This window comes from Hydra vulgaris, chromosome 12, assembly GCF_038396675.1.
Source record: "Hydra vulgaris chromosome 12, alternate assembly HydraT2T_AEP".
NCBI lineage: Eukaryota > Metazoa > Cnidaria > Hydrozoa > Anthoathecata > Hydridae > Hydra > Hydra vulgaris.
In genome coordinates this window covers 59972341-59997436 of record NC_088931.1, presented here as the reverse complement: position 1 = coordinate 59997436, position 25096 = coordinate 59972341, and the positions used below count along the sequence as shown (strand labels likewise).

The window sequence follows — 25096 nt, the reverse complement described above, 5'->3', positions numbered from 1 at the left end:
TGTTTGTATGTTTGATATATAATAACAATCCATGGATTGAATTGCTAGTGGAGGATATTGATAAGTTGGATTCATGCATCCATTTTACCCTTTAAGGTCATATTGTTGGCTTTCTAGAGATGGTGTATGCTAGGTTTGATTAACAAACTTATTCTTAAATATTAATATTCCAACTCTCACAGGAAGACAATACAAAATCAGTGAAATTGATCACCAAAGCATTGAAGAAAGCCGGGCAAACTTTAAGCTAGAGAATTAATTTTTTATAAAACTGTTAAAAATTGTTAATTCTTATTTTAATTTTTCACATTACAATTTAATTATATCCATGGTTTATTTTTGTAATTTTGATCAGTATTATAAAACTTTTGTTTTATATTACTGAACCCCGTATTATAAAACAAAAGTTGAATGTAAATAAATCTGATTTAAAAAAAAAACCTTTGCAGTTTTTTTGTATTATGGCATGTTACATATAGAACATTGGGAAAAAAATTTCCGGATCATATCTTTTAGACATCTCAAGATTTTTTTGTTAGTCAAAAAACATACAAAAAGTATTACATTATTTTGAAATTTTCATATAGAAGCGTTAGTTTTTTAGTGTTTTAGCCATCATTTTTGAGTTCCTCTTCCTAATAAATAATTAGGTACAAATTATCACTACTATTTAACAAGTATTTTATATGTTAAAAATAGTTGTGTTGAGCAATCAGCTTAAAAAATAAATAGTGCTGAAAAAAACAGTCAAAAAAGAGATTGGGACTGAGTATCGATATCTTTAAAAACATAAGGAGTCAGACATTAAAATTTGGAGTGAAATTTTTTCATTATAAGCTTGTATTCCAAAAATCATCAAAATCTGAGATGGCATGGTGCCAAAAAAAATTTTTTTAGGGTTGATTTGACATGGAATGACTCTCATGTTAAATAAAAATGTTTTGCAAAAATTGCAGTGAAAATTTGGAGTGAAATTTTTTTCATTATTATAAGCTTGTATTCCAAAAATCATCAAAAGCTGAGATGGCATAGTGCCAAAAAATAATTTTTTTAGGGTTAATTTGACATGGAATGACCCTTATGTTAAATAAAAGTGTTTTGCGAAAATCGCAGTGATTGAAGCCTGGGAACAAAAATACCCCAAAATGTTTACAGCCCAACCCTAAATGTGAGAGTAATGAGTTAATAAAATATAATTTACTATTTTATACTAAATTTGAATTAGCAGACAGGTTTTAAATTCTATCAAATAATCTTTAAGCTTTCGAAAGTTATGACTATGTAAATTTTCCACCCTCCCGGAAATGAGGGGGTTGTAAATTATCCAATAATAATAAATCATTATTTTTGAACACTAAAAGGTTATTAGATAAAATTTAAAACCTGTTGATGAATTTAAATTTAAAATAAGATTCTATTAAAGAATTTATATAACCTATATATATATATATATATATATATATATATATATATATATATATATATATATATATATATATAAATATATATATACACACATAAATATATAAATTTATATATATATATATATATATATATATATATATATATATATATATATATATATATACATATATATATATATATGTTTATATATATATATATATATATATATATATATATATATATATATATATATATATATATATATATATTATGTAATAGATAATATACATATATATTATCTATTAGAAATAAATTCTCAATTACAATTATATACTTTTAAAAGCCTGCTCACTAACTACATAAAGTTTCTAGGATCTTACAAAGAATTGTCTAATTTCATGTTAGGACTCATAGCTGAAGTGGCTGTTCCATCACATGGGCTGTTTCCATATGCTAACGCATGCATTGTACATCCGATCGACCAGATATCAGTTTTCTCTGTAATTGTTCCTGGAGAAGGAACTTCAAACAACTCTGGTGCCCTAAGAAATCAAATAGTTTAAAAAAAAATAGCTACCATAATTCTTTTGTGAAGTCTAAAACTCCAAATTATAAATACTTAAAATATTTCAATTAACTGTTAAAAAAGTAATAATAAGTGAAATATAGAAAAAAAATGACAGCCTTTAATAAAATATTTAAAATTATTTAAATTATCATGTTTATCTTTATTGTTTAATACAGAAATTACACAAGAGATTACATTAACTAACTCACACAAAGTAAAACACTCAACTCACAATCAAGATGTTCAAATCCACCCTATATCTCTGGAAGTACCACACTCAACTTGTTTATACATGCAGCGGCCTCATTTGGCCATGTTTGCCTGATTTAATAGCATTCATGTTTGCCTCATTTAACAACATTCATATTTACCTCATTTAACAACATTCATATTTGCCTCATTACACAGTTAAATTCAATTCAAAAAAAACAAGCTAAAACCTCATTAAAATGCTTAACCCTAAAACGTTAACTTTTAAAATGTGTTAATGGTGTAGTGGTAGACCACTTGCTTGTTTCTCGGCGCTTAACTTGTTTCCCCCTGCAGCAGCACTGTCAAGGTTCACATTTTAGAGTTGAAGAGTTAAGAGAAGGTTGTTACCTCAATCAAATAATAAAAGTCTACTTGACTGTAGTCACAGCCTTGGCCTTAGCTAGGTGATATGGAAAAAAAAATTTAAGAAACTCAACATTTATAACTGTATATTTAGATAAATCTTCACTAAGTGTCATAATTATCTTATAGTTCAACTTACTAACATGTATACTACACTTTTCGCACAATTAAACTCAAACAAAGTATTAAAATTTTTTTTTGATTTTTCATAATCACAACAACCACAAAAATATAATAAAATTACCGGAATGCAGCAGTACATTCTTGGGAGCAGAGTTCTTGAAGTTCCATTGCTTCTTTTCTAGACAACAAAAATGAAAACTTGAAAAATAGAGCAAAAAAAAAATATCATTTACTTTAATATCTATAGGTTTCATACTGTTAAAATATGTATTCTGTTAAAAAGTATGAAAAATTGCAATACCTTGAAGTTATTTTAACATTAGCTTCACGAACGCTTCCCAAATCCATAAGAATGATATTAGAACCTTCTCCTATTAACATATTATGAGGCTGAAAAAAGTTGTTTAAATCTTAATTTAATATCAGTTTAATATAAGCATTTAATATCAGTAAATTTAATAGACAGTTAAATTTAACAGAGCAAAAATAGACTTTTATTATAAATGCTATAGTAGTAACAGATTAAATAGAAACCATGACAAAAAAATTACCACAGTATAACTAAATTTGTTAAGGTTGTTAAAAACTTAAAAATTTTATCAACTACAATCAAAATTAAACATTTTTATATACCATTATACTATTTTACATACTTTGTAATGCAATGAAACAAGCTATTCACCTAGGTTAGGCTGTCAATGTGATTTATACATGATTTATTTGCCAAAGCGCTACACAAACTGAAAAGTATGACTTGATAGTCATGTTTCTCAGTTTGTGTATATATATATATATATATATATATATATATATATATATATATATATATTTAATAAAATATATATATATATATAATAATATATAATAATATATATATATATAATAATATATATATATATATATTATATATATAATAATATATATATATATATATTTATATATATATATATATATATATATATATATATGTTTATATGGATGGTATCTAAATTGACAGATTATGGTAAAAAACCACTCTTACGTATAACAAACTACGCGTTTGTTATAAGCTAGACAAAAAATTAGGTATAGATTAAGTTTAAAATCACCAATAACGGGTAGTCATGAATGGGCACATACCAAATTGGGTACCTGTCTCAAGTGGAGTTCCACAAGGATCGGTTTTAGAACCATTATTTGTCTTTTTTATCAATGATCTTCCAGAAATATTTCAACATGGCAAAATGTAAGGTATTGCACATAGACTGCGGAACCAAACGGTCAACAAAACAATATTAAATGTGCAGCGATGACGGATCTCAATTAAAACTTGCAGTTACCAAGATCGAAAGAGATCTTAGCGCCATGGTTTCAGACAGCTTAAAATTAAAAAATCAAAAAATTTGAAATAGCAGCCTCAAAAGCCAATCAAAAACATGGTAAGCTGAAAAAAGCATTGTTGAGTTTAACATCACTTGAAGACCGCAGGATTTGAGGTGACCTAATTTAACAATTCAAAATCACTTTAAAAATTAACAAAAACAATTTTTATGTGCCAAAGACGTAAAAATTAGCTAGATTGGTTTACAATCTTTGGGGTCACAGTCAGTGCCTCGATAAATTGCATCAACAAAGAACAGTTTTTTATAAATCGAATTGTATATCACTGGAATGCTCTTCTGTAAAAGGCAATCAATGCGCCAAACGTTTCTGCAAACTGTTTCACTAACTCTTTATAACTATAGCTGCTTTGTATGCAGCACTGTCAGAACAGAGGAGCCTGATGCTGCCCCTCTTCATCAATCTTTTTACATTTTACCTAATTTTTTGTTGCAATTTTTGATAGATTACTGAATAAACTAAACTTTTTATAGTAAACTTATTGTTCAACAGTTGAATCAAATTTTACAATAATAAAATGATTATATTTTGAAACATTTTATAACTAATAAACTTTATTTCTTACTTCTTAGTTTTTAAATTTTATTAAATTATTAGTTAATAAATAAAAAATATATACCATAAACTAATATACAATAATAAAAACACTAACATTAAATGAACAAAGAATAAAATACTCAAAGTAAATACATGAACAATAAATGCAAATTATTACCTTAATATCTCGATGCGCGTATGACGGATTATGAGAATGAAATGTTGATACTGCGGTGCACAAACATTTTATCATTGAAACAATTTTTTTTTCCTCAATTGATTTTTTTGTTATTAGAGAAACATCAATCATTTCTTGAACAGAGCCAAGCTATTTAAAAAAGAAACCTTTGTTCTAAATTTTACTTATATAATTTTATAAATTTTTAAAAACTGATTAAATGCTTAAACACATTGTAATAATCTTGAGCTTTACAATGGCGGTAAAGCCATGCACTTATAACTTGAATAATAACAATATAACTTTGCAAAAGTAATAAAAATGTATGATAGCGAAAAAATAAAACAGATTATATAAACTAATGAAAAATATAATTCAGCAACACATAAAGCTGTGGGTATAAAACACAAAGATGTAATCAATTGAATTCTTATTAGGTTAATCTAAATCCATTGAACACTTAACTTATGACTCCTTCAAAAATAGTCATAGCTTAGTTTCAAATCAGACTGTTAAAACTTTGACCTATTGCTAGACTTGCCAGATACACAACAAATACAAACAATTATTGTATTAATATATCAAGTTGCATCTTGTTTATTATTATAGCTAATAGGATAATTAACACAGAATAAAATGATTAACAATAATAATGAATGATTAATAATATCTAGCGATTAATAATAATGAATGATTAGTAATAATGAATGATTAATAATAATGAACAACTAATAACCATGAATGATTAACAATATGAACTATTAATAATAATGAATGATTAATAATAATGATAACAATGAATAATTAACAATAATTAACAGTAAATGATTAATAATAATAAATGATTGATAATAATTAATAAATAATAATAATAAATGTTTAATAATAATTAACAATTAACAACAGCTAATGATTTTTATTTTTTAACATCTTCACTTTTAACAATGCTGCAAACAACCAGTATTAGAGTTGGAAGTTACCGGAAGAAAAAAAATGAAGTTTATAAAACAAGATAACCATTAACAGAGGACTTGAAAGATTGCATATTGTATGAATTAGAAATAAAGAAAGGGAATCATTCAAAGATCCACTCCAGATATGACAACAGTATTCCATACAAGGATGAATTTGAGATTTATAGAGATAAAGAATATAATCTGGAGTAAGAAAGAGGCAAGCACAATAAAGAGATGCAAGAGAACCTTAGCGAATGCTAATTTAGTAATGAACTTGATATAAGCGTTAACCCTAGAAGATGAAGGGTAGATGAAGGATAGATTAAAAATAATAAATAACTAATAATGAATGATTAATGATAATAAATGAACAATAATAATGAATGATTAACAATATTGAATGATTAATAATAACCAGCAATTAATAATAATGATTAATAATAATGAAAAATTAATAACAACAAATGATTAATAATAACAAATGATTTATAAGTGTTTGAGTAATGAAAAAAAATTTTAACACAGCTTGAATACTTACATTGTAATATGGAAACAATAAGCGTGCTTCGTATTTTCCTTGCTTTTGCACAATTTCGTGATCTATTAATGGCATAACATACTTATTCTTTATTGTGTTATGAGAACTTATTTCCCTCTGGATCATCTATAACATTCACATTAAACTTTTTTTAATAACCATAATGTGACAACAAATAGTTAAATTAGAAAAATGTTCTTAATGTAAAGTAATAATATAACAGTAGTGTAAAAAAATAAAATGTTTGTAGAAAAAAGTTCTTAAAATATTTTATAACATAAACTTTTGATAAATTACACCTAACCTTAGTGAAATAGAAAAATAAAAGATAAACAAGATATAATAATTAAGTAAACTCAAAAAATACATACTTCATTGTGCTCAGGAAGCTGAAGCAAAACTCGCTTCTATATTAAAAGAACAATACTGTTTAATTTTGTTTATATTCAATAAAATGTTAAAATAAAAATAATATAATTTAATTTGTTTCAATGAATATTCTGATATACAATAAAATATATTGTATAAAAATACACAATGTATGTTATATATACTCTCTTATAGTACATGACATTATATTAGAGAGTGACATGGGGACGGTTACCATGGTAAACTGCGGTTTTTACCGCAATAATGGGGGCAGTTGTAAAATAAGTGAGGGTAATATCGTGGTAATGAGGACAATGTTTACAGTAATACCACGGTAACGGTAATGACTTTTTTTATACATGTTTCAAAAATTAATTTTCGATATGACTTCTTTATGTTTGGACAAACAAGACATAGAAAAACTAATAATTTCAAAATCAACTAGAATAACTTTTATTAAAAATTCTGGAACAACTGATGTCTGGCCTAATTTTCAAAAGGTTGAAGTCGTCAGCATGTTTGCTTCACATGTTAAATGTATAAACTGTAATTCACTTTTAAAGTGGAAATCTTGTGACGGCACTAATGGCTTAAAGGCTCACATGAAGGCCTGCATTAGAAATAAAGATGATAGGACTAGAAGTCTTTCAAGTATGCATTTTTATTATAATACCTTTTAATTATTACAATAAATACACATATACATGTTTTTTAAAATGCATTTTGTCTTCTACATTTTTTATTAATACATTTATTTGTCTTCTGTATGTGTTATAAAATGTTTTAAAAAAAACGGAAATGTATATTAGCATTAAAAGGAACATTGCAATATGTTATAATATTTGATAGAAATAATAATTTTGCTTGAGGGGACATAATTCAATGAACGGGGTGGGGATGGGGACAAAAACCCGTCTCCATGTCATTCTCTACATTATATATAACATACTTTTTTTTTTCTTTTTGACTTTTTATTTTCATAAACTTTATTAAAAGATTTTTTTAAAGTTTTTTTTTTTACATATAAAACTATTATTAATTTATCTTTACTTGCTTAAAAAAATTATTTTTTTAAAATTATTTATTTCTTTAAGTTGCAAACATTTTCTTTTCTTACATTTTATTTCTTTTACTTGCAAAAATGCTTTATTTCTCAAAAAAAAAAAAAAAAAAAATAAAACTTGTTTTGGTATATCTTTTTGGATAACAACATCCGTTTTTGCTATGTCTAACAACAACATCTGTAAATACACTGAGATATAATAATATTTGTCCAACAACATCTGAAATTTCATTCATATCTAATAACATCTGTGTAAAAAGTATATGATTACTACAGATGTAGTTACAACTTTTCAATTATTTAAGTATAATAACATCTGTGCAACTATATCTGGAGTTTTTTTACAGACGTAGTTACATCTTTTCGGTTATGCTAAGAATAACTGCATCTGTACAACTACATCTGTAAGTTCTACAGATGTAGTTACATCTTTTCGATTATATCAAATATAAACAGAATTTTATGAAATTATTAAATTATAATGCATTATATTAACCACATGTAGTTACATATATGGTTTTTTCAGATGAAATTACATCTGGAAAAAAAAGTTAAATATAAATGCAATATTTAATTAAATTCAGTTTTATATATGGTTTTTTCAGATGTAGTTACATCTGGAAAAAAATATTATATATAAATGCATTATATTAACCAGATGTAGTTTCATATACAGGTTTTTTTTCAGATGTTGTTGGAGTAAAAAAAATACAGATGATCTTAAACAAAAGCCTGCAGATGATCTTGGACTACTCTACAGATGTTGTTGGACAGATGTAGTAATCGTTTACCATCTTTTCCAATTCCAGGAATTCAAGAACTTACACCAAATCTAATTTTGTTTGAAAATTTAATTTAAAATTGGCAAAATTATTAATAAATTGTTGTAAATACTGTTAATAAATTGTTGTAAATACTGTTAATTAATTGTTGTAAATACTGTTAATTAATTGTTGTAAATACTGTTAATAAATTGTTGTGAGTACTATCAAGTCACTTTTTAGTCTACACATTTAATATTACAAGCGAGCCGTAAAAATCTTTGTATCTGATTAACTGATACAAAAAGAAATTCGAACTTGTAAAGATTAAAAGCAAAGATAATAATTGGAGACTCAGGCAAGGGCGGATCCAGACCATGTCATAAGGAGGGGGGGGGGGGGATGATTTTAAATTTTTTTTGAATTGGGGATGCAGACAATCTAGTAAGAAGAGGAGGGGGGGGGCGATTTTCAGATTTAATAACAACAGCCCCCTCTCCCCCCATCGGAGAGTATATACTTTATGGACAATCCCTTTTAAATTTTTAATGGTTTGAGTTAACTGGCTAATCTTATAAAAAAAAAAATCAAAGAAAATTAAACAAAAAAGATTGAGAATATCTTTTAAAGAATAGCATAGCAAGTTTTTTGATATTAGTATAAACAAAAAATACTCATTCAAGCATTTTTTATTTAAGAAACAATAGTTTTGAATTTGCCTCCTTAAAATACAATTAAACTTTATTGTTTATTGCATGATTAAATTACTGAGAAAAAAATGTTAAAATGTTCAAATGTATAATTTTTTATTAAATCAACTCTATTAATATTGATTTATACTAGAAATATGTGTATAAACATTATTGGGATCCAGTTGCCCCACAATTCTTAAATTTTTAGTAAATAAAAATGATTTTTTTCTTGTAAGATGGTTCCTTTTAACTAGAAACTTGGCAAAATCAGACAATGTATAGTGGTAGCAAATTTAAATCAAATTTCTCCATTTAGGCGCAACTTTTTAAAATTTGATTTTAAGCATAGAAATTTATAAATTGAAATATAGATAGATTGTTATTAAAAATTTTGTGAAATTTATTTAACTCTTTAAATTTAATTCTTTAATTTTGATTTTTAACTAAATTGTAATTATAAAATAAAGAGTAATGTAGGCTGTCATAGCAACGCATATATAATCTTATATGTTATATATGACAATAATATAATACGCATATACGATAACAAAACGCATATATAATCATATATGTTATATATGACAATAACATAATAATGCATATATAATCATATATGTTATATATATGACAATAACATAATAACGCATATATAATCATATATGTTATATATGACAATAACATAATAATGCATATATAATCATATATGTTATATATATGACAATAACATAATAACGCATATATAATCATATATGTTATATATGACAATAACATAATAAAGCATATATAATCATATATGTTATATATGACAATAACATAATAACGCATATATAATCATATATGTTATATATGACAATAACATAATAACGCATATATAATCATATATGTTACATATAACAATAACATAATAACGCATATATAATCATATATGTGTTTTGCAATTTAATTTGCTACAGCATCTATATTACTATTACTGTTATTATCTAATTTGAAGAAATATTTTGAGTCAAACAAATGAGCTTAAGAACCATGTTATTGCCTCGCAAGAGGTGGGAATAGGGGAGATGCAGCCACTGATCTTAAAAGACTCAAGAGTTCCTATTTTTTCTGTTAGACCTTTAGATTTTGGTGAAATGTTGTCCTCATTAAAAATTACTTGAATACTTTTTTATTTGAAGACAACATCCATGCTTAGCATATTTTCTGAATAGCCTAGAATATATTGTAACTCATTCTAAACACTAATTACGATAAATTTAAAATTAAATATATACTGTGCATGTTTATTAATTCAAAAATTTAGAATATAAGTTAAGTGCTAAAAACCTCTAAAAATATCAACAACAAACAATTGATTTTTACTAACATATAAATTTGAATACAATATAAAGAATTTAACTCTACTTTTTTTAAATTAATAAAAGAAGTAATAATCTATTCAGAATTTAATGTACCATCTGGTTCTAAACTTTTTTTCTTTGGTTGGGTATTTGTTCTTTTTTAAACAATAAAACTTTTGTTTTTTCATCATTCTGTATTAGGTTCTCTGAGAAAACTAGTGCTTACATTTAATATGGTAAAAAAATAAGGGGATTTTTAACAATAAAATAAGGAAGCCTTCAACAACAAAATGAGGGAGCCAATAAAATTAGTTGAATTATTATAGAAAGCATTAGAGATATAGATTATTCAAATCCCAAACTTTTTCTTTTTGAGTTATTTCATTCACTGTCACATTTTTTCAGCAATCTTGCCTCAAGCTTGTTATTAAAAAGTGACAGTGGAGACAAATCCTTAGTGAAAATATAGATGCACTTAGCTACCATGGAATGTATTAGATTAAAACAAACTGAATAATTCTTGGTAGCTTAGAAAGTTGTCCATCAAAAAATGCTCCTTTGAGTAGCTGGCTGATCATGTTCAACAGTACAAATTTTATAGAGTATAACAACTTTGACATCCATCTTGCCTTGAACAAAGCGCCTGGTCTAGTAAAACCATAAAACACCACACTTTACTCATTACTTAGAAATCTCCAAACTGTTTCACGTGCAAGTTAGTATAATTTCTTCTACGTGATATCAACAAGCAAGCCAAAGAAGTGTATTGCTAATTATATTTTGCATTGAAACACAGTCTGCAGTTATAGACCCAGTATTTGATGCTATCAAGTTAAAAAACCATGCCTATTACACAGTCTGTATAGTTCGAATCTTCTAGTAGTTAAAATGTTGCCTCAGCAATAATTGGTTCCATCTTTTAGATTGACTTATGTGGCAACACTAGGATACCAATATACTTTCCACCCAAACATCCTAAGAAAAATATTTTTCAAGATAAATACTTAATAATAAATTAACTTTATAATAGGTTGTTAAAATTAATGTGATATTTGGAACTACCAATGAATGAATTATTCATTGGTAGTTCCAAGTATCACATTAAGTTTAAATTTGTAAAAGAACTCTTTCATAAATTTTTTGTTGTCAAATGAATCCCAATAAACCAATACCAACATTTGAAAGTTTCATAGAGATTTTTATCTTGGTAGCAATTGTCTGCAAACACTCTACTTTGTTTTTAAATGAATTAAAATAAAAAAATAAAGAGCAACAAACAATTTTAATTTTTTTTAAGAATTTCTTCTGCCATTTTAATTAGTTTGGTTGTTTGTATATTTGCTTGATTATAAAATGATTAAACTGTTTTATTTGCATCACCTTTTGATTTAGCTACTTTATCAACCTAAGTTGTCAATAGTGCAGCCCTGGTGCAGCCAGTGCAGCCCTGGTGCAGTTATTTAGGCTCTAGCCCAATAAGCAATATTGGTAAGGAAAGAGGCGTGAACTAGTTAAATGCTCTTCCGCGGTGATATATAATAAGATCATAAGAACTTCTGGGAGCACCTTAATAACCACTAAAAATGTATACATATTTTAATGTTCATATATCTTTAAAAAATAAAAACAAACATCAAGAAAAATTAAGAAAAAAAAAAAAACACTACAAAATTGAGTTAAACTATTGATCAGGTTTTAACTTTTTTAATAAACAAAATACTTTTACACATTTTCTGTACAATTAAGATAAGAATCTGTGGTTCCAATTTTAAATTTCTAGAGATCATTCTGACTAGTGTCCAATTAGTATTCTTTCTGTTATTAGCAAGATCTTTAATCAACAAACTTTTAACATCCCATCTTAAGTCAAATAACTTACTGAATACAGTTTTCCATCTACTCACTCTACAGCTGCCTCGCTAACTGCTGTGACTGAAAGATTTTATAACCCATTTGATGGTCGCGGTGAAGCTAGGACTATTGCTCTTGACATATCTAAAGCTTTCAATAAAGTTTGCAAGATGGTCTTCTCCATAAAATTGCTTCATATGGTGTATTTGGAAAAGTTTTTGAGATTATCAAACTATTTCTAAGCGTTTTATCATAGTGATCCTCAAAGGCCAACACTCTTCTTCATTTCCAGTAACTTTTGGGGTACCTCAAGGTTCATGTCCTGTTTTGATTCTTATCAACATTAATGATCTTTCTGAACAATCTTACACCTAAAGTAGCTCTATTTGCTGACAACTCAACTTTATACTCCTGTCTTGACAAAATGTTTTTTGTTTTTGAACTTATAAAAAGTGCAGACAATCTTGAATCTGATTTCAATTCTGTAACATATTAGGGCTTGCAATAGCTTGTGAATTTAAACTTCAAAAAAACTCAGTTATTCACTTTTAATAACATTCTAATACAGCAATTAAGATTCTAGTAGGCTCATATAGACAATTTGAAAAAAAATTGTCAATCTTGATACTTTAATTAAAATCTGCTACCACTAAATATTGTCATATTTTCTTTTTAAGAAAAGTTAAGCTAATTTAAGTACTTAAGTGCAACTGGGTCATAAGGGCATCTGGGTCACACTAATATAAATACAGATATCTTTGCATACTTTGCCTTTCATAAAATGTAATTGATAATGCCATACTAAAATAACCATGTGTGGGGTCAGTACATGCATGGAATGAGAGTTTGGGAAGCTTGGGAAGATGCTCTTTAAATATAAAGGATTTTTTTTTTTTTTCATTATTTGATGCATTACTCTTCATTTATTAAAGAAATTTGTATTTAAGTTGACGTTTTACAACTTTAAGTACGCAAAATATATTTTAGTATGACATAATGACATTTTATGCAAAGTCAAGAATGCAAAGATATTTATATATTTTTTTTTTTTTTTTTTTTTTAAACATCTTCGCTTCCAACAAGGCTGCAAGCAGCCACTAATTAAAGTTGGAAGTTACTGTAAGAGAAAAGATGAAGGTTGTAGAGCAAGATAACGATTGACAGATGATTTAAAAGATTGCAAATTATATGAATCAGGAAAGCAAGATGAAGGAAGCGAATTCCAAAGAACTGATGTTCGAGGAAAAAAACTAGACGAATAAGCGTTTTTGGAGCACTTAGGAACAGTCACAGAAAAAGGATGACACTTAATTGAATGACGAGTAACACGAGAATGAATTTTAGTAGATGGCACAAGAGACGCTAGCTCTTTAGAGCAGTGCCCATTATAGTATTTGTAGAAAAGAGAAAGAGAAGCAACATTACGACGATGTGATAATGGTTGGAGGTTGGCTGCAAGAGCAGGTCCAACTATGTTTACAACGCGTTTTTGCACCTTGTCTAAAAGAGAAAGGACATCATTAGAAGATCCGCGCCAGATATGGCAACAGTATTCCATACAAGGCCGGATTTGAGATTTATAGAGATAGAGAATAGAATCCAGAGTAAGAAAGTGGCGAGCTCGATAAAGAGATGCAACCTTAGCAGATGCTAATTTTGCAACTGATTTGATATATGGTTTCCAAGAAAGATTGGAAGTAAGAGTTAATCCTAGAAGATGAAGAGTAGGTGACTCATCGAGTACATCACCGTTCATAAATATAGGAAGATCTAAATTATTGCGATAACGATTGGCTGAAAAAAATTGAGTTTTATCTGAATTAAAGTTCACCAGCCACTGTGAGCCCCATGCTGTAGCAGAAGTGAGATCCTTTTCAAGCTCAAATGCCCCATCCAGGCAATCAGAGGGTGTTGGTTTCTTATCACGACAAGAATAAATGGTAGTATCATCAGCAAACAATGCCACCTTAGATGTGAGAATATCTGGAAGATCGTTAATGTAAATTAAAAAGAGTATAGGGCCAAGGATAGAACCTTGAGGAACCCCTGAAGTTACAGAATAAGAAGAAGAGTGTTGTCCATCGAGGACAACTTTTATGCTACGATTGGAAAGGAAGGATTCAATGATCTTAAAGATGTTGCCGGATACACCATAAGAAGAAAGCTTATGGAGAAGACCAGCATGCCAAACTTTATCAAACGCTTTTGAAATGTCAAGAGCGATGGCCTTAACCTCTCCACCTTCATCTAATGCACGATAAAACCTGTCAGTTATTACTGTTAGCAAATCAGCTGTAGAACGAGAAGATCGAAATCCATATTGATGGTCAGAAAGTAAGTTATTAGATTCAAGATGAGAAATTAAGTGTTTGTTAATTAAAGATTCCAAAACCTTGCTTATGATAGGAAGAAGACTTATGGGACGGTAGTTAGACGAATCAGATCGCTCCCCAGAATTTTTGAAGATAGGGATAACAGATGCCGCTTTCCAGCAGGCTGGAAAACAAGACTCTGATAAGCACTTGTTGAATAGTTTTGAGAGTATAGACGACAGCTCCGGAGAACACTTCTGCAAGACAATAACAGGTATGTTGTCTGGGCCACAAGCTGTAGAAGAGTCTAGGCAGGAGATCACTTTAGATACAGATGCTGGAGTGATATGAATGTCAAGCAATGGATCAACCTGTTTGTTGGCAATATCAGGTAGAACGCAATTAGTGGAATCAAAAGATGATATTGATGAAAAGTTTTTAGCAAACAGTTCGGCTTTGTCTTTAGGTGAGGTGACAAAGTCTGAACCATACAAGAGAGGTGGAATTATAGATTTGCCCTTATTATTGATATTATTAAAGATTCTCCAGAAGTCACGAGAGCCTAATTTTTGAGATGAGATACGAGATTTCATGACCTGAGAATAGCGGGTTTTGGTGTTAGACAAAACCTTTTTACAGTTGTTTCTAGCAGTAATAAACAGACGCCTGTTTTCTGGAGAATTGTTTTGCTGATAAATATGGAAGTAACGGTTTCGATTGGCAATCGCAGCAGCACAGTGTGAGGAAAACCATGGAGGAGAGTGAGGCTTGACCTGGAATCGTCGAGAGGGAATAAAAGATTCCATGCCAGCCTGAATCCACGAAGTTATGTAAGAAGCACATTTGTCGACAGGAAGTTGAAAGATTTCTACCCAAGGGCCATCACGAAGAAAATCACGGAAAGAATCCCAGTCAGCTTTACTGTAGTTGTAAGAGGTTCGATAATAGGGGGATTCAGGTGATGAAGAAGAATGAGATATTAGTTTTAAAGAGATCAAACTGTGATCAGAAGCACCTAAGGGTGAATGTGGAGAAACTGAGCACTGACTAGGATCAGAAACAAGACATAAGTCAAGTAGAGAAGGGAAATGATTAGGGTTGTCAGGAAAGCGAGTTGGAAAGTTGACTATTTGAGTTAGGGATTGAGAAAGGCAAAAGTTGTGGGCTTTAATGCCTGCAGAGTCACTGACACTAGAGCCAAGCCATTCAGAGTGGTGAGCATTAAAGTCACCGACAACAACTATATTAGCTGATGGATAAAGAGAGAGGGCTTGGTCAATATGATCAGAAATAGCATCAAAAAGAGTGCAGTCTTGAGATGAAGGAGAGCGATATAGAACAAAGAGAAAGGCAATAGAGTGAAGTGGTGCTAAACGAAAGCACATGAAAGAATAGTCTGTGGATTCAAACCTAGTTTCACGACAAACAGGTGAATTCTTACGAATGTAAATGCCCAGGCCAAGCATGTGACTATTGGAGTCTTTACGAATCAGAGGAAGATAACCATCAACACTAAGATCACAAGATGAGACAGCTAAACTCAAATTAGTCTCACAAAGAGCAAGTAGGTCTGGTGAACTTTGCAAGAGATAAGACTCAACAGAAGAAAAGTTACTTCGAAGACCACGAATATTAGTGAATGATAGGTTTAGAGAACTTGGTGATGATGATGGTTTTTTGTGTTTTATAGTTTTTGGTACTTTATTCATTTTTAAATTAGTTTGAAGAACTTGACTCAAAGCATAGATAGTACTCAGAACACCGTTTAATAGCCCACGCAATTGCCTCATTACTACTAATAAACCCTAAGCCGTAACAAAGGGCTCCAAATGTGGCCTCCGCAATGCACACCAAAAGTACAAACAGGGACACCATCCATGCGCAATATGGCACTGTTAATACTTTTTTTTTCAGCTGTTGATGGAATCAGCCTCTCTGAGAGCTACCACAGAGTTCGGGAAACCTGACTACCAGCCGGCCTCAGAACCATAAAACTGAGTTTTAGAGCTGTACCCTCATAAGGAGATAATAGAATGAGTTGCCTAGTCGTAAAAACAGTGACACAAGCAAACCCATGCATTGAGTCAAGAAGATCCAGCATTCAACATCCTAAACTGGAAACAATGTATTAAAAATACATCTGCGCCAGCCTAATAGATGAAGAAGGGGTGCAAGGCTGGTCAACAGATAGAATCTGTTTACCCCTTAAGTCTTTGCCTAGGAGGCCTTCTACAAGACAGTAGCTGGGTGCATTTAACATCTGCCCAAGATGAGTATTTTTATCGAGACACCATCTCTAGCCTTTACTCAACCAAGAGCCCCAAGGCAGGGGGTGTTTTATATCGGAGTTGGCATCTCCTAGCCTTTGCCTAAAAAGGCGTATCCTACAAGGCAGCAGGACATGAAGCAGATTGTACTGGGTTACATGTTACCAGTAGCAGGATAACCTGATCTGACAAAATATATATATATATATATATATATATATATATATATATATATATATATATATATATATATATATATATATATATATATACACACAATGTATGTATGTATGTATGTATGTATGTATGTATGTATGTATGTATGTATGTATGTATGTATGTATGTATGTATGTATGTATGTATATATATAAATATATATATATATGCATTTATTTATATATATATAAATATATATATATATATATACATATAAATATATATATATATATATATATATATATATATATATATATATATATATATATATATATATATATATATATATATATTAGGGTGATCCAAAAATGACCAAAAAATTTTTTTTTTTACTTTTTGTTATTCCTAAGGTCTAAATGTGTTCATTTATGAAAGAAAACATTGTACCAAAAAAATCAGCCAAATCGGTTAATATTTAGAGATCGCTGGGGCGATCTTTATACCCCTCTAAAATTGGAATTTTCAAAGGTTCAGTAAAATATTGACCTTCGTTTTCTGTGCACATTTCGGTTATTTACAGTTCGATTTTAATAAAATAAAAACGAAAATAAAGCTCTTATTACGCATAATAATTTTTGTTAAACAACATTTCCTTTTTAAATGCATATTAAAGCGGCAAAATAAATTGCAAACTAAGCCAAATTTCATTATATTTTATTATATTGGTTTATTATATGGTTTAGTTCAGTTCGAGACTTTATCAAGAGTGTTGTGATTCCTGAAATATTACAATAGTTTATCTATTTAGCTTGACTAATAATATTAATTACAGTATTTTAAGAAAGTGATATAATTGCGAGTTTCAACGAAACTAATTTTGTTTGAAAATATAGGTGACAACAAAATATATTTTCATTCATACACTGTATTAAAGAAAATTTAAAATGGCTGCAGTCGCAAAGTCAACACGCAGTTCTACAGCAAAATGGGTAATTGGTCAACCAATATCAATACTTTCCCATCTTAAGCTTCCAACGATTTTGGAAGTATTAAAATGTTTTTTCTTCCACCATGAGGTGAAAGGATTGAGTATACATGAAAGTTTGGTAACAGTTATCAAATCAACTTGTGAAATTTGGGAAAAAGCTAAAATTCCTACAATTCGAAAGGATAATGCAGTTACAAGGCTTGAAAAATTTCATAAAGAATATACGGATCTATTAAAAGACAGAAATAAAAAATCAGCTGTTGCTAGAAGCAAAGTAACAGACTTTGAAAAGAGAATTATGAAACTTTTTGATATTGCGCCAACTAATGTTTTTGATTTAATAAAAATTGCTGAAGATCGCGATTTCCTCATAGATCAACGAGATTATAGAAACATGGTCTTGGGTTCCATTGAAAAAGATGATGCAGAGAAAGAAGAAAATAAAGTTTGCAGAGAGATAAGTTTGGATAAACGTTTGCAAAAAGAAGCGTTAAGGAAACAATGCTCTGAAGAAGTAGTTGTTCTTGAGAATTCAACTTCCCCTTCAAGTTCTGCTAGTAGCGATCATGATGATATCGTAGTTTTGAAAGGAAAAGATGATGTTGCAGAAAGCTCTGGTCTGAAAAGGAAGCGTTCTATAAAAAAAATTATTACCCCTGAAGTTGTCGCTTCCTTAGATAGAGGAAAAGTAAGCAATCGTGTGGCAATGCGAACTATAGCAGCTACAATGCAAAGTTTAGGAGCTCCCATCGAAGAGTTCTCTATATCTGTTACTACTTTTCATAGGGCAAAAACTGATTATCGTGAAACTCATTACAATGAAACGAAAGAAAATTTCAAACCGGATGTACCTCTCATAGTTCATTGGGATGGAAAAATGATGGCAGACATCAATGGAAGTGGAAATGTTGAGCGTTTGTCAGTTTTAGTAAACTTCTCGGAGTGCCAAAACTTCCTGATTCAAAAGGAGAAGCCATTGCTACTGCAGTTGTAGCCTCCCTCCATGAATGGGACGCTTCGAATCTTATTAATAATCTCTGTGGCATGTCGTTTGATACCACAGTTAGCGATACAGGATCTGAGAAAGGTGCTTGTAATTTACTTGAAGAAAAATTAGGAAAAGAATTATTGAATTTAGCTTGTCGTCATCACATTACTGAAATTGTTGCAGGATCTGTGTTTAAAATTTATTTTCCAACAACTTCCGGACCAGATGTTGCTATTTTCAAACAAATTAAACAAGCCTGGAAGAATATCAAGAAAGATGATTTTAGCCTAACAGTGCAAGATGAAGAAGCTGAAAGATATCTTTCAAACATCTCGATTGAAAAAAAATTGTCTACAATTAATTTCTTAAAAAAATGTTTGCAAGACTCACAACCACGAGATGATTATAAAGAACTTCTTGAATTATGTCTAATATATTTAGGAGAGCAACCTCCTAGTGGAATAAGATTTAAAGCACCTGGAGCCTTCCATCATGCTCGGTGGATGGCAAAACTTATTTATTCAATTAAAATATGGTTATTTAGAGATCAGTTTAAAATGGTGCAACATGAATTAAACGCAGTAAGAGATATTAGCATGTTTGCTGCGTTAATATATGTTCGACAGTGGTTTACTGCACCACTCAGTGCCTTGGCCCCATTTAATGATTTAGATTTTCTAAAAAATATTGAGGAATATCGTGAAATGAATGAAAATATAGCGACCGCTGCAACCAAGGCAATGAAGCGGCATCTATGGTATTTAAGTTTTTTTTTGTTTTTTAATAATTCACCTCCCCAAAGCCAAGAAGGCCACTACAGATGAGGAGGCTACTTGTGGTTATCCCCCTCTCTCAACTCTATAACTCCAAAACACGAACCTTGAAGAACAAAGCCGCTGCGCGGAGAAATAAGTTGAGCGCGGTACTACCAGGGACGTGGTGGGAATCGAACTCGGAACCTCTCGCTTATGAAGCGAGCGCTCTACCACTACACCACTACCTCACAAGTGAAGAACCTATATCTTTGGCCTTTTTTAGTGATGATGTAGAGATTGAAGTTAAAAGAAAAATGATAACTGCCCTTCAGCGTCAATGCGTAGATAATAATAGGCCATCAAAGAAATTAGCAGGTATTACAAATGTAATGAGTAAATCCCTTGAGGACTTTGTAACGTGTAAATCACTTTCATTTTTTAATTTCTTAAATATTGACATTTCCTTTCTTGAAGAAGATCCTTCAAACTGGAAAAACAATGAGTCGTATGCCGACTCTAAAGAACTAGTGAAGTCTCTTAAAGTTGTTAATGATTGCGCCGAAAGAGGGGTGAAGTTAGTACAAGACTTTAATGCTGTCTTAACAAAAGATGAAGAGCAGCAAAAGCATGTGCTAAATTTAGTTGCAGAAAACAGGGCTGTCTTACCAGATGCAAAAAAATCAACATTGAGTGCTAAACAAACCAGGCGACAATGAGCAGCTGTTGTTGTTAAATGTTGTTTAATGTTGTTTAATAAAAATTATTATGTGTAATAAGAGCTTTATTTTCGTTTTTATTTTATTAAAATCGAACGGTAAATAACCGAAATGTGTACAGAAAACGAAGGTCAATATTTTACTGAACTTTTGAAAATTCCAATTTTAGAGGGGTATAAAGATTGCCCCAGTGCGACCTCTAAATATTAACCGATTTGGCTGATTTTTTTGGTACAATGTTTTCTTTCATAAATGAACACATTTAGACCTTAGGAATAACAAAAAGTAAAAAAAAGTTTTTTGGATCACCCTTATATAATGTATATATATATATATATACATATAAATGCAGCATTAGAAGCAGATGAATGACATCATAACGAACAGGAAGTTGCAGGGGCTTCGGTACATAAATCTCATAGCCTGCTGTCGCAAATGAGTGCTGCTACATTGACTGAGGGTTTGACATGGTGCAGCAATCCTTTTTTTCATTACTCTTTGTTTTTTTTCTTACATATGGATTGAGAATAGTATATATATATATATATATATATATATATATATATATATATATATATATATATATATATATATATATATATATATATATTAATAATACTTTTTATTTAACTTTTACCAATGCATACTTTTCCGAGCGATTTTTCACCAATTGCACAAATGAAAAAGCTAAATTATTTAAAAATAAAAATGAATAATTTTTCATAACAATAGGAAAAAATTAACAACTATTTAATCTATATAATTATAATTAATAAATTTATTTAATTTGAACTAATACATATATTTTAATACATAATTTAATATGGATAACTTTCTTTGATTAATTATTTAAACAGCAGTAATTCAAAAAGTTTTAACAAACAAATAGTCGCTGAAATAACTCAAAACTAATGGCATTTTTATTTTTATTTTTTTAGTAAACAAAACTTGTAGAAATTTGATTATTAAAGACATTCTAGGGTAATTAATTTAGCAAAAAAACTAGGAAACATTGAAAATTATAGAAATATTTATGTCAATTTTGATTTAACAATCAAACAATGAGAGTTCTAAAAACAAATGGTAAAAGAAAGAAATTAACTCAACAAATTTAGAAATCAGAAAATAACTAACTATCATTATGAAGTTAGAAACAACAAAATTACTAAAATATTTTAAGTAATATTAAAGATCTAAAAATAAAAAATAATAATAAAACAAAAACAAGTACACGTAATTCACATTAAATGGTTCAATGAAACATGCATCAATTAATTTAGCAAATAAAAATGAAAATTCAAATGGTTATTGTTGTTGTTTTTTTGTTGTTTTTTAATTCAATCATATCAATAAAAATTTACAAATGTTGATTGTATATTAATAGAATTTGGTTAGGTGCCACTTATTTAGTTACAAACTAGTCAATGGAGTGACACCTAAAAACATACAAAATATAAATAAGAGAGAAAAGAAAAAGAAAAGATTGTCGAACAAATAATAATTATATATGTAATAATTATAGTAATAGTACAAAATAATAATAAAAATAATAAAGTATCAATAATTAAAATACAATATGAATTGTATGTATATATTATAGATAATATTTAAATGTAATAATAACATAAAATGTAGCAATAATAACACAATAATAAATATAATATAGATATATAATAAATAAAGCAAAAATCAAACCACTTGTTCCTTAAAGAAATTTCATATCAAAGGCAACTTAAGTACAGAGAGAAATTATAAAGAAATACACTCTAACAATATATTTTTAAATTAAATTCTGTTGAGCAGTAAATAATCTGTAACAAGGGGATATTTTTTTAAAACCTTTTTTATTAATACAGGAATACACTAGTTCCATTGGGAAATACATTGTTGTTTTATGGAAAACTTACCATATTTAATTGTGTTGAAAAAATAAGAGTATAGCTTACTATTTTCTGTATTCCTGGTGTGATAATAGTGAATTTCATTTGTTTTAATAAAAAAATTTAAAAAAGAGCTTGGTAGTATATTTTTGAGAAAGTCAAACACAAAAAGACAATTGTCAAACTTTACAAAATCATGGAGTTTTAGAATTTTTAGTTCAGAAATTTTTTTTTGAATATCAGATCTCATTGGTAAAAACGTCATTGTTCTAATAGATTTGCATCGTAAACTAGCAATGCCATTAAGTAAAAAGTTACTTTTTTGATCCTAAACAATACAACAATAGCAAAGGTGAGAAGAGAATAAAGAAGAATAAATTATTCGAAGAGTATGGATAGGAACATAGTAACGAATTAGAGAAAGCATACCGTTAGTTTGTGTAGGTTTTTTTTTAGAATGATACAGTTGATTATACCAAGATAGGTTTTCATCAAGATATACTCCAAGATACTTTATATATTTTGACGGAAAAAGTTTTTTCTGTTAGTTTTAATTTTAATATTATCAATAGTTTTTTTGAGGTGAATGAAAAATAATGTATTCCATTTTATTGACATTCAATGAAATACGATTACTATTTAACCAGTTACTTAAGTGATGAAGATCTTGATTAACTTTTTTAGAAAGAGTCGTAAGTGATCTGTTGATATATAAGAGATTGGTATCATCAGCATAATGATGTACCTTTTGAATTTTTTAAGAACAAGATAAATCATTTATATATAATAAAAACAATAACGCCATGGAACGCCATATTTAATAACTTTATGTGTGGATTCAAATCCATTAATTGAAACAAACTGAGTGCAATCCCTAATATATGAAGAAAACCAATGATTAGCAAAACCTCATATTCCGTAGTAGTTTAACTTTTTTATTAGAATGTTGTGATCAACCAAATCAAAAGTTTTTTGTAGATCTATGAATACACCACAAGAAAAGGAACCACTGTCAATCGCACCATGAATCATTTCAGTAATGCTAATAAGAGCATGAGAAGTGGAGTGATTTGAGCAAAACCCAAACTGTTGAATACAAAAACAAGCAGAATTATTCAAAAAGTTGTAAATACGAGAATATATAAGTTTTTCTAAAAGTTTGCTGACACTTGATAATGAAATTGGTCTGTAGTTATTACATTCAAGTTTTGAGTCTTTTTTATGAATTGGGATAACAGAAGGAGTTTTTAAGATATCAGGAAATGGTTGTAAATACGAGAATATATAAGTTTTTCTAAAAGTTTGCTGACACTTGATAATGAAATTGGTCTGTAGTTATTACATTCAAGTTTTGAGTCTTTTTTATGAATTGGGATAACAGAAGGAGTTTTAAAGATATCAGGAAATACACTGTTGATGAATCACAGATTAAGTAGTTCAGAAAGTACAGAAGAGATATTATTTGCAAGAGCTTTAAAAATAGGGATTGGAATGCTGTTATGTCCCGAAGCCTTGCTGTCATTAAGAGAATGAATAATAGATAATACTTCATTTTTGTCTGTAGGTTTTATGAATATCGATTTAAGATTAGGATTTTTAAGATATTTTTTAAAGTCAGTATTGGACGATTGTATCTTTTTCTGTAATTCTTGAGTTTGTTATTAGGATTCTTTGTTTTAAGAAATTTGTTAAATATTTTATTTTGTATTTCAAGATGTTTTAGAGTTTTTCAATATCCTAAATTCTATATCATTCAGGCGACAGCACTTTTTATGAAAAAGGTTTAAGCAATAATTACATTGAAGGTAGTGATGGTTTGTATTAACTTTCTTGAAACAATCTTTGCAGTGAGCAGACATTTAAGTAGTACAGTTTATAAAATGAAATGATTAAATGAAGTAAAATAAGGAAACAAACAGTAATATGAACAGTAATATAACCGAAAATTTTAAAAATAATAATAGTATTTATTAATAAGATAAATATATTTCAATTAATAAAATAATAAAATAAAAAAAATATTTATTTAACAATTAAAATAAATAATTAAAAACAATGTTATTAATAAAGTTAGGGAAGAATAACATAAATATATATTAAAAATAGGTTATAATTAGTTAAATTATAAGTTATAAGTATAAAATAAAATAAACTATATTAAAATAATAAAAAATTATGAATGATTATAAGTAAAATATTCTAGTTATAATAAGTGAAAATATATAATAATAAATTATTAAGTTTATACTTAGTATTATAAGTTAATAAGTAAAACTAAAGTAACTAAGTTGGTACATCAGAAAGTACATCTAATGACTCACCTGGGAATGCATCACATGATATGTCTAATGGTTTCTCAAAATGTTTAATGAATGACCTAATACACCATTTAAATAATAATGTGTTTATTATGTCGTATAAATAATGTGGTTATTAAAGACATTCAAGGGTAACTAATTTATCAAAAAAAACTAGGAAACATTGAAAAAAATTTAGAAAAGAAGCTAAATAAGAACCCACTCAAAAACCACACCAATGCAACTTCACTAAGTAATAAAATGCAGCAGCATAAATAGAACTTATCTGTTTAAACCAGATATTATATTAGTGAGTGAAGCATGGTTTAAAGATAAATTATATATGAATATTGATGAGTACAAA

The 25096-nt window shown here is 28.6% G+C and overlaps 1 protein-coding gene across 1 annotated transcript in view; it reads right to left on the bottom strand.

Moving 5' to 3' along the window:
• LOC105844890 (probable serine/threonine-protein kinase DDB_G0291350) overlaps window positions 1-25096 on the bottom strand; it is a 43273-nt gene that overhangs the window by 7103 nt on the left and 11074 nt on the right. Inside the window, exons 2-8 of the mRNA XM_065813933.1 lie at window positions 21193-21242; window positions 6671-6706; window positions 6300-6425; window positions 4806-4955; window positions 3012-3100; window positions 2832-2888; window positions 1785-1946 (exon numbers count right to left, since the gene is read on the bottom strand). Of these exons, the coding sequence (XP_065670005.1) occupies window positions 1785-1946; window positions 2832-2888; window positions 3012-3100; window positions 4806-4955; window positions 6300-6425; window positions 6671-6706; window positions 21193-21242 (670 nt within the window). The remainder of the gene's footprint in view (window positions 1-1784; window positions 1947-2831; window positions 2889-3011; window positions 3101-4805; window positions 4956-6299; window positions 6426-6670; window positions 6707-21192; window positions 21243-25096) is intronic.